Source organism: Parasteatoda tepidariorum, chromosome 1 (genome assembly GCF_043381705.1).
Source record: "Parasteatoda tepidariorum isolate YZ-2023 chromosome 1, CAS_Ptep_4.0, whole genome shotgun sequence".
In the NCBI taxonomy this organism is placed as follows: Eukaryota; Metazoa; Arthropoda; class Arachnida; order Araneae; family Theridiidae; genus Parasteatoda; species Parasteatoda tepidariorum.
This window is the reverse complement of record NC_092204.1, coordinates 25,162,264-25,173,870: the sequence shown is the minus strand read 5'-3', so window position 1 is coordinate 25,173,870 and position 11,607 is coordinate 25,162,264. Positions and strand designations below refer to the sequence as shown.

At 29.0% G+C, this 11,607-nt stretch overlaps 1 protein-coding gene across 3 annotated transcripts in view; it reads left to right on the top strand.

Moving 5' to 3' along the window:
- LOC107448201 (cell adhesion molecule Dscam1) overlaps positions 1–11,607 on the top strand; it is a 233,495-nt gene that overhangs the window by 215,820 nt on the left and 6,068 nt on the right. The window contains exon 24 of one of the 3 annotated variants that reach the window (XM_071177674.1): positions 8,780–8,834. The exons of 1 other annotated variant lie outside the window; for it this stretch is intronic. In XM_071177674.1, the coding sequence (XP_071033775.1) occupies positions 8,780–8,834 (55 nt within the window). Of the gene's footprint in view, positions 1–8,779; positions 8,839–11,607 lie in introns of all 3 variants that reach the window. One more of the 3 variants, XM_043045821.2, reaches the window with a different exon arrangement.

The following is an 11,607-nucleotide window of genomic DNA, read 5'->3' as shown; positions in this document are numbered from 1 at the left end:
CTCCTGATATATATATATATATATATATATATATAGATCAATGAAGACAAAAAGAGAGAAGAGCGAAGAGAATTAATAAGTTTTATTAACTGCGCATAAGCTGCAAGTATATAGAACTTACAAAAGAAGTTTAAAAATTGAGAAAACATGAAAAATAATAAAGATTAATTAAAAGAGAAGAAGGAAAATTATAATAATTAAATTATTTTTTAAAGAAATAAAATTTTTTTTTAATGTATGCTAAAAGAAAACATTGCAAAAAAATTTTTTTTATGTATCTTAATTTTTTTATGTATTTTATGTATCTTAAAAAGCATTTTTTTAAAAATAATTTTATTATTATAATTTTCCTTCTTCTCTTTTAATTAATCTTTGTTATTTTCCATGTTTTCTCAATTTTTAAACTTATTTGTGTATATATATAGTACAGTTAGGAAAGATGCGAAAATGACGCCCGATGTCGGAGTCTTTGAACATTGCTTTTACTTTTTGAAAATCCGGGTTTTATTCCCAGTGGTGATTTACAGCGTTGTCTCAGTTCTATATCGAGGTCTACCAATTTTTGTGGGAAGTAAAAGCGGGTGGCACGCAATGCTGACCATGTTGTCAATTTCATGCTGTTTGTCTCAAATTTCAGTGCCCTTCTGCCTAAAACATTTATTGTTGCTTGCGGAAGTGTTTACTATATGTGAATATAGATTTTTCTTTTAATCTTAAATGAATATTGGAGCTTAAAACTGGATTTTTATTTTATTTTAAATGGTGTAAGAAATTTTTTTCCAAAATTGTCAGCCTAATTTTTAATTATATAAGTTTCTATGTTTTCTTTGAGGAAGTTCTATTTATGAATCCAACTACCTTTTATAAAAACATATAAGAGATGAAAAACAGACAAAAATTGCTTGCAGATGCATAATAAGCGTAAAAATTGACATTAGCAATATTTATTTTTATTTAATTTTAATAATGGTTGAAAAGGATAAAAAGTTAAAAACATCAGCAAATTTGCTTAGCGTTTTCTTTAAAATGCCGCCATCATACTATGCTTTTGAACTAATTTTTTAGTGAATATACACAGAAAATAGTTTAAATAATCTGTTTGATAGTTTAATATTTTTTGTCTAAACACTTAGTAGATGGTATAAAATTTGCAATAAATATTAAAATTGAAAAAAAAAACGTATTCAAATGACTAGAATATTTTTCCTCTTCTCATTATGTGAACTCTTTTACACTTATTTTTCATTTATTTTTATATTTTTTATTTTTAAACTTGATTTTTGCCACTGGCAAAGTAAAAATGAGAAAAGGAAGAAGAAAATTTTTTTCTTTTAGATTTTGTGATGAGCGTTTCAATTCCGCACAAAAACTCATTATCATATTCAACCCTATCAAACTTCCGACGGAATAATACAAATGTATGTCTTTAGGCTGTTTAAAAAATTAATGTCAACAGAATGTTTTTCACGCATGAGAAAGTCAACCCTTCTCTCGTTAAAATTTATTTATTTCCCTTTCTATTCAGGAAGCATTGAAACTCAAATTTTTAATTGTTTTGAATGAAGATGCCTGTATGTTTTAGACACATCATCAAGGAAAAAAAGTTTTTTTTTATTATTTTGCTTCTAAACTTTTAAAGCTAGTCGAAAAATGATGTTTTTTTCTATCAGAAGTATTCTTGTTTTTTTTCCCCTCATTATTGGTTCGCTAATAATTCTTTCACTAAATACGCAGGTAACTTTTCAGTTTTACACTGTTTAAAAAAACTTCTTAAATTTGACTAAAAATGGGGCAAAATAGCTCCGAAACAAATATAGTCGAATTTGAAAATCCCATGCATTATAAAAATAAAACATCATGTGATGCCATAATAGGCATTACATGTTTCTTAGCTCTTAAAATTTCTGTATTATGAAATATATTTTTTAATCATTCGAATTCAAATTTTATTTAATTTTTACTACATTTTATATAAAAGCTAAAAAGATTTTATTATTTTCTTAACAATCGGCTAGCTTTTAACTGTAACGGCTAACTTTTTATTTCAATGCAAATGCGAAACTCATTAATTCACTTTCGTGACTTAATAGAGCATCAAAGCTTGTTTTTTACTCTTTATTCTTTATTTCTCTTTCCACAAAAATTCTGCTGTTACAGTGTTATAATAATTTATGCGTTCCTTTTTGACGATTAGCTGTAGCCAAATTGTTTATTATTGTTTACGGGGGGGGATTTCCTTTGCTTGTGGCTATTTTATCTTTCGATAAATAGCAAACCATGGATCTCTTTCCATGCTCCTAACTGTCTGTTGGGAACAATTCAATCTCTTTTAATTTGAATTTTGATTAGGTTGATCATGGGGGATTTACCTCCCATGGCCTGTCTTTATTGATATTATTATGCAAAATTTATTATTTAACTTAGTCTCATGTATAAAATATACTTTTAATTTTGTATCTCGAGCCTTACAAATACATCTAAATAGAAGTTTTATTATAATTAGGATCTAGTTTTCTTCTTCAACTGTCATTTTCCTTATCCTGTTTACTTAACAATCGTCAATTAGTGAAATATACCACGCGACTCCAACTGCGCAAAATTTCGTCTTTGCACAGAATATACTCAGTGTTGAGTATAATGCATAGTCTCAAAAGTGGTGTGGAAAGAAAATTTGTGTGTTTGTTGGCTGCCTACAGGATTTAAACTAAGCTCGGAGGTCCTTGAGCTGTATCGACCTTATGTCTTGGATGTTCTTGATTCGAGTCCTGTCAGTGGCTACCATGCATGGGAACATTACTTTTAAAAAGTAACGAGTGAAAGTACAAGCGCTTTAAGGTAAACAGTAAAAAGTTTTGTCTTTGAAAATTAACGAGCAAGAAGTACAAGTACAAAGCAAAAAGTATCGATTTTAAAGTACATTTCAAGGAAATCGAAAATTCAAAGTAATCGTCAATTTCATTAAAAATGTGAGAAATTTATTTTTAACATGAATTTTTTAAATTTCCTGTTAAAAATGTCATGTCAAAATTTTTTAAATTTTAATTAAAATGTATAAGACTTTAAATTGCAGGAGAATGTTGTAAAATTCTATTGAAATAGTCAACGTTGAAAGAAACTAAGCGAAAAATCAAAATTTAATGCTTGCATTTAAAAAAGAGTTTTAAATTATTCTCATTTGAAAAAAATTGTTTTTACTTTCAGAATTTATTGTAAGAAATTAATTTGTTGAACAAATTCGATAACATTATTGTTTTTTTTTTAAAGAAATAAGTAAAAAAATTTTTTATTCATGTACATGTAAAATCACGTTCCCTCCCCTCAACCTCCCTTTCCCTTTCGGGAAATTACAATCAGTAAAGATGTTTGGAAGAAGGAGTTAGCTGCTAAAAAATATATAATACATTAAACTTATAAATTAAATATAAATAAATTTCAAAAATTTCAAAAAACGCTTTTTTTAAAAGGAAAATTTCTAAAAAAATTCCGAAAATAGTAGTGATCTCTTTCGGCGTTCTCGTTACAAATACTTGTACCGTTTCCCACAGAAAGTAACAAGAAAACAAGTCAAAGTACTGAGTTTAAAAAGTAACGAAGTACAAGTAAAAGTATGCATTTTTACTATTACTTTCGTTACAAGTAACGCAAGTAAAAGTATTGTCATATATGGTGGCCAATGAGCATTTGTCCCACCATATTGAGACTCAAAAATAAATATATGCTTATTCAATTTCGAACGCATGTGGTTTCGAATTCGACTAAATTTGTTTCAGAGCTATTATAACAAGCTATTTTAACTGACGAAAGTTTTTGTTCTAAGATTATGATTTTAAAGCCAATTTAAGTTATAATAATTTTAGTTATTGCGAAGGCATTTATAAACTTTTGTAATCATCATGAGATGTTAAAATATAAAATATAAAAAAAAACTTTACTGTCTCCTTTTAAAACTTTAAAACTTTGCAGTAAAAGTCTTAAGCATTTAAATTCAAAAATCTTACCGTACAAATTACCGTCTCTTCTAAATAATTATTTAAATAATCATTTAGTTTTGCGTTTACTGTGCGCGTTTTTTTTTCTCCAAAAAGGACGTGATATTTAATGTTAAAGTTTAAAAGATGAATATAGCAAAAATAAAAATAAAATAAAATTGAAGAATAATAAAGTATCGACTTTAGCTTCTGTATCGCAGATAAGGCACTGGACTGTAATTAAAAACTACCGAAAGTCCTAGCTTCAATGATAGCTTGAAGCACCCCTAGATTTAAATCGATAGGTGCTATCTTTCTGAAGGACGAAGGTGACCATAATACTGGCCACATTGTCATCATCAGGTTATTGGTCTCAAAGTTGAGGAACCTTTTCCTCAACAACCCCTCTTCCTGATTATTCATAGACAATCGTAAAGTTTGTTTTTTTTTCCTTCATATTTTTAGGCACTATATTTACCAGAATTTGAAAATTACTTATTTATCTACACTGTTAAAAGTTTCACTCTAAAAGGATGGTGAAACAACCTTCAGCAGTCTTTTCATCCCATTAACCGTAAAGTTTACGGTGAAGAACAGTTTTCACTTTTATGCTTTAGAAACCGTTTACAGCTAGCATGGTTAAAAAACCATTAATGCAAAACTCTATGTTTCTTAACCATTTACATCTAGCATGGAATCAAAACCGTAAAAAAGAAATTTAACTGAACATTGGAGATAGTAAAGCTACTTGATGATGCTTCCATCTATATAGAGTATCGTACTCTAACAGACCAGGGTCACAAATTAGGGAGTGATAGACTTGGAAACTATTCATGTTGTGAAGAGAATGACGGAAATATTGTCGTGTCAACGCTAAGACTCGAACCCTGTTATGGCGATCATGATACTGACAAATTAACTTTCTCGGCTTACATAGGTAACCAAATATAAGGAACTAAATGGCTTCATTAGGTGAACCTAGTTGGTGCGATGAAAATTCTGGTTGTTTAACCGTATTAGGTGTAAGCAGTTCATCATCATCATCATAGTTGGCCAGACAGCCCAATGTGAGCCAATGCCTTCCTTCACGACGACCTCCGACGACTGTAAGCAGTTAATAAACCGTTTTTCTCGCAGTTAACAGTTTGAATACCATTTCATTTATGGATATCTGACTGTTTTGTTTGAATATGGTAAAGTAACAATTAAATATGTCGTTATTTAATCATTTTTCCGAGAAATTTCTATCATCAGTGTATTGAGGTTTCAGAAATGAGGTATTTGACAGAATTTATTGCTATGTGAAAAGATTGCATTATCATCACTGTAATGTAACATCTATATCTGCCAGAGGGTTGACGTATCTGGTTAGAAAAAGACTTGCTTCAACTCAAACTCAATTATGATAAAATTAATTTCGTAAGTGATATTTCTAGTTTAATAATTTTTCATATACATAAAAATCTGAATTGAAGATATTAATAGAATTAATTTAATTGAATACATTTAATCAGAATGACATATTAATAAAATTATATTCATTAAATAAGATTATGTTTATTAAGTAAGATTATGTTTATTAAATAAGATTATATTTATAATCCAATTTAGCAGCGTCTAGGTTGCTTAATTACTTTCAAATTATTTTAATTTTAAATATATTTATAAAATAAATACGCTTTCCTTAAAAGAAGTTTGCTCAGAAGAAATTTATTTAATGTTCACTAATTAGTTGAGTTTAAACCATTAATGCTTTCTGCAAAAGTTTCGTTCATTATTGCATACAATACGCGTATATTATAAGAGTTTGGATTCCAATAATTGTATAAAATATGAATTCCGTTTTCTTATCTCATTATTTTTAAAACTCGACGAAGGAAATGGGAAACTTTCATTTCAAATTCTTTGGGAATTTGCCTTGCAAATTAAATGGGGCTTAAAAATTCCAGAATAATTTGCGTCGGAGAAAACTGAGTTACGCTTACCACATATATCTCATAAATGCTGCTCAAATCTCAAAACTGTTCGTAAAGTTTAATGAATATGAGATTACGACTTCTTTTTAAGTAACACGTATTCTAATAATTTTTCCTTAATTATGCTAATTATAAGACAGAATACGAAATAATTTCATAATATTTTAAGCCTTTTGACTTGCTTTTATTTTTACTAACACTGAACTGAGAAAACGGAGGATATATATATTTTGGCCTAGCTTGTGATGAAAATTTAATTTGTCTGTTTCACGAATCTTTACGACGCTATTTTAAAATGGAAATAATTTCTATTTTAATCTCCAGTATTCTTTTTTCGCTTTTATGTCAGCTTAAAATTGTTTAATATAAGAATTTTTTTTCCCTTTACGCTTTCTTGACGCGTTAAATTTTACTGGAAACGAATAATAACTAATTATGTAAGAAAAAGTTAAGTTTGAAAATGTGATTACTCTAGACGAGATAAAACTAAATTTATTTTATTATGCAAATTCTTTCGTAACTAATTTAATTCTTTTTTATTCAAATAATTTTCTGGATTACTTAATTGAGACAATTATGGTTTTAATGAATGTAAAAAGTTTGTTCTTGGGTAGAAAAACGTGTCAATTTATTTAAGGCTTTCTTTTTTAATGGTAACACATAAAATGTTTCTGCTATTTCTTACAATAATATAAATAAAATAGTAAGAAGTATTATAAAAATATATTTTTTAAAATATATTTTGAAGTCATTACGACTCCAAAAAAATAATAATTAAAAATACAGTATCTCACAACAAGTATGTTTTTTGTTAAAAAAAATGTACTGAAGAATATTTAGAACTTAATGGCCAGTGGATGGTTAAGGATATTTTCTTCCCAAAATAAAAATGTTCTTGACGAAATAGTAACAAAACAAGTACTTAAAATTGAAATTAACCGAATTGCTATCTTCAAATTTCAGAGGGTTCTCTAATTCCAAAAACTGCTTGTGATGTGATTTAGTTTAATGCATAAAAGGAAGAAAAAATATTTCATAAAAAAGCAAAACAAAAGAAAATTATAAAAGAAAAATTCAAAAAATAAGGTCCAAACAAAAATACTGATATATTAACCTGAATTATAACACGAGTTTGAAGCAAAAATGTCTTTCTCTTAAGCTTTTCGATATATATTAGTTTTAATTTCCATTATTGATATTTGATCAAAGAAGTTTTTTCAAAGAAGTTTTATCTTTTTGATCTTAATTATTTGTGTTTTCTTTCAGTATTAATTATTTTAGTTTATTTGAATTGATCTGCAGAGTTAAGAATGTTTTTCATTAACCAGATATCGAGCTACAAAAAAAAACTTAACCAATTATATATGTTTTTAATTTAATTCCTTTTAATTAAAATAACTTGAATATTAGATTATTTGTGGTTGTGTGGCGCAGTTGGTTTGTCGTCGGCATTCTGAGCCCAAGTCTGCGGGTTCGATCCCCAACCCAGACACCGGATTTTCGGAATGCAGAAAATCCTCAGCGGCCATGTCGTATGATTGTAAAAGATCCCTGGAGTGCCTTATTGGCTCTTGGCATTTCTGGCAAAATTAAATGTGAGCACTTTAGCATCCAAATAGAGTCTCGGTGCTGCCATCTAGTGTGGCAGAAACTGGACGTCCAAATTAACATGACCAACTCTCACCCATTGTGGTGGTCCTGAAAGAGTGGATACCACCTCTAGAGAACGCACTAGGTCTGCTCATCGGCAAGACCGATTGTGCAGTTCACTGGAAAAAAATGATTATTTTACATTAAATTAATAAATATTTATCAAAAAAAGCTTTTTTTTTCACATTTATTTTCAATATATTATTTTAGTAATTCAGTGTATTAGTACGAAGAAGTTTATGGTGTAAAAAGTTTATACACCATTGACACATATATAGTGTTGTTTCGAGTAAAAAGGTTGTGGTTTTAATGATCTTATATATTTTTTTTCAAATAAAACCCTTTCGAACACAAAATTAATAAAACGTCAAGTTTCTTTAATATTTCCGTTGGTATAAAGTGTTGTTTCGAGTAAAAAGGTTGTGGTTTTAACGATCTTATATTTTTTTTTCAAATAAAACCCTTTTGAACTCAAAATTAATAAAACGTCAGGAGATTTTTCTTTAATATTTCCGTTAGTATATAGTGTTGTTTCGAGTAAAAAGGTTGTGGTCTTAATGATCTTATATTTTTTACTTCAAATATGACCCTTTTGAACGCAAAATTAATAAAACGTCAGGAGATTTTTCTTTAATATTTCCGTTAGTATATAGTGCTGTTTCGAGTAAAAAGGTTGTGGTTTTAATGATCATATATATTTTTTTCAAATAAAACCTTTTTGAACGCAAAATCAATAAAACGTCAGGAGATTTTTCTTTAATATTTTCGTTGGTAATCAAAGGATAGCTAAAATAATAGAAATAATAAATAATGTATTTATAAATACTGCATGAAAAATAAAGAAGCTGCAGAGAAAAATATTTTAAAAGGGAAATCTGTGAATAAATTGATATCTATAATAAAAACTTAATTTACAATGCAGGGATTTGATGTTTATTTTTATTTAAGAGAATGGTTTGCTCTTTTCTGTTAAGTTGAAAATCGAGTATGAAATAATAAAAAAAATCGTATCGTATTATCAGTATCGTAAATCAAATTAATAAGATTTTGAATTTCTTTTAAAATTCATGTGAAAGGGTACATAAAAATGGTTTAGGGCGAAAGTTTCTTTTAAAAAATTTAAATGATCATTTTCGATAAATTAATTAACACATATATTTGATGGCAATATTTTATCTGTTATAGGAACGGATAAACAGCATGAATATGCCGAGCCCTACACAGCATATCCATCTTCGAGGCAGGTAAATAATTGTGAATTATAAACAAGTATATATTATTTTAATTTCCGTAATCCTTAGTTAAAAGTTACAACAAGTACTATTTTTGCAAGAAATTGCACTTTCCATTAGCACTTTCCATTAGAAATTGCACTTATTTTTGCAGTAGCAAATAAGACAGTGCACTTTCCACTGTCTTAGGTCTATAAAATGCATTTAGTGAATGCATTATAAAAGTAAACTTTTTGAGAAAAATACATTTTTTTTTTTGAAAATAAGTTGCGATAGGATATAAACTAACGTCAAGTATTTTGTATTAGATTTAAAAGGAATCGTAATAAAACTGATAGAGATTGAAAATTATTATTTTATGTAATTATAGTAAGTCTACGGGTTATAAGGTTTCAGCAATCAGGTCATCAAAATATTTAGCAAATAGAATTAGATTCTTAAAACATCGTAGATTGTATCATTTCATAAGATTTCAGCAAAAATATTAACATTAAAAGGTTATTTTAGATAGAAATTAGACATTATTCCCTTCACTGTTTATTTATGGAGATAAATATGAACGCAATTTAGATATTGGTTAAATATTTATTTTTTGTAATAATTTTTCTTCTATTTGAATCACTGAAATGGATAAAGCTAACCAACAAGTACAAGATGAAAATACTATAACTTTGGTTTAATAAATAAAAACCTTTCTCAGTATCGAAACACAACTTTTTTTTGTGTTCCGGCCTTTTTTGTTTGTTTTTTGACGAAATAAAGTACTCATTTTGTTATGGCAATTACTAACTAATAAATTTGAAGGTGTAATCTTTTTCTTACTCTGTAGCAATCGTTATATAGTCCTCTACTTCTATTTAATCATTTTAGTCGAATTTTAACATTCATGGTTCTGGAATTCTAGTCACAACATTTTTTTATGGCTGGTATTGCAGTGCATAAAACTTGGGTAAATATAGGATAAAAGCAAATTTTCATTAAATATAATTAGAAATGCTTATGTATGTTACTTTGAATGACCCAAATTGTTCGTTGTTGACTTTCATCAGTGAATGTTGACAATCACATAGTCGCTTTGTCAAATGACCGAAATTTAAACTTGATCTAGTTAAATGCCACTGCCCGGTAAACCCTACAATAATGATTTTTTAAGGTTCAGATTCAGTTTCTGGTATGCCCTACATCAATATTTTCTTAAGGCCCTGTGCCACTGTCCCGTATGCATTTAACCGGTACTCCGAGCACCGATGTTTCATCTAATTTATCCTCAGCAGATATTAAAATATCGAATAATGTAAACGAATAAATTAATGTGAAATCGGATATAACAAATATTTCGGACATTCACCAAAGCGACTACGTAATTGTCAATATTCATCTGTGAAGGTTGACATTCTCATTCAGCAAGACTCTATATCAAACATTTTATGAGATAAGACCGGAAAGCTTTGCTCACATCTCGTATTTCTTTGAGAAGTTGGAAGAGCAGCTTAGAACAGGGTATTGGCGATAAGCCCCGCAATAAAGGTGTTGCAGAATTCAGACTTGCGGTGGGCCATGATTGCCTGGCAAACCACCTCTGCCGCATCGGCATTCTCGCTGACCCAAATTGCCCGTTATGCTCGAATAATGAACTTATGGAACCATCTATTGAGATGCTCGGCTCTGCGTGGGGACTTTGGGGTGAGGCGCTACTGGAGTGCGCGACATCTGTTAATGAGATAGCGACTTTTTTCTCCTGCTTGTTGTTCACCTTTTCGTTCACTGTTTTTTGTAAGAGTTTGTCACTTTCTTTTGCCATTAGAAATAAAAAAGAAAGTTGACATTCTCTTGACTTCGGTCATTAAAGGTAAAATATTCTCAAAGGGACGGTTCAAATATAAAGCATACTATCGGTAATAGGGTAGAAATTTGTTGCAACTTTAATAAAGTATTCAATTGAATCAAGTTTTAAAAAAAGGATAGTAGAATTTATTTTATCACTATAATAAAGCGCAAAGCATTTAAACTTTATTACCCGATTGAATAAGCGAAAAAATGAAATAACTGTCGATATGTTTAAGGAGTTTCAAACATAAGCACGCATTTTCAAGACTTGTCAGACCTGAATGGAAGGTTGACCGTGTAAAGCTACGCACAGATGGCGCTAGGGGTTAAAATTCGTCCTAAGACTTCTGGGTTGTGACTTCCGATTGATTTCTTCACCTAAGCTTGAAAAAGCGAGCTATTCTATTTTATTATACTTGTAGTGTTTTTCAATATGACGCGTTCTTTCAATTTAACTTTCAACGAAACAAATAATGAAAGAATTCGGAAGACTCCTCAAGCTTACTATGATTCTACTCAAAAAATTAAGAAAAACGGTGCTATTTTACCCAAATGTTCCCAAATGGGGGAACACTCAAAACATGATATACCTTAGCTTTATTTCTGTTGTGATAATAATTTTCTTAAAATTGTCCTTGGTTCACGATCTGTTGGAATTAATAAATTACAGAAAACTGTTATGAACAGTAAAATGTCCCCAAATAGGGGAACACTCAAAACATGACATACCTTAGCTTTATTTCTGTTGTGATAATAATTTTCTTAAAATTGTCCTTGGTTCACGATCTGTTGGAATTAATAAATTACAGAAAACTGTTATGAACTGTAAAATGTCCCCAAATAGGGGAACACTCAAAACATGACATACCTTAGCTTTATTTCTGTTGTGATAATAATTTTCTTAAAATTGTCCTTGGTTCACGATGTGTTGGAATTAATAAATTACAGAAAACT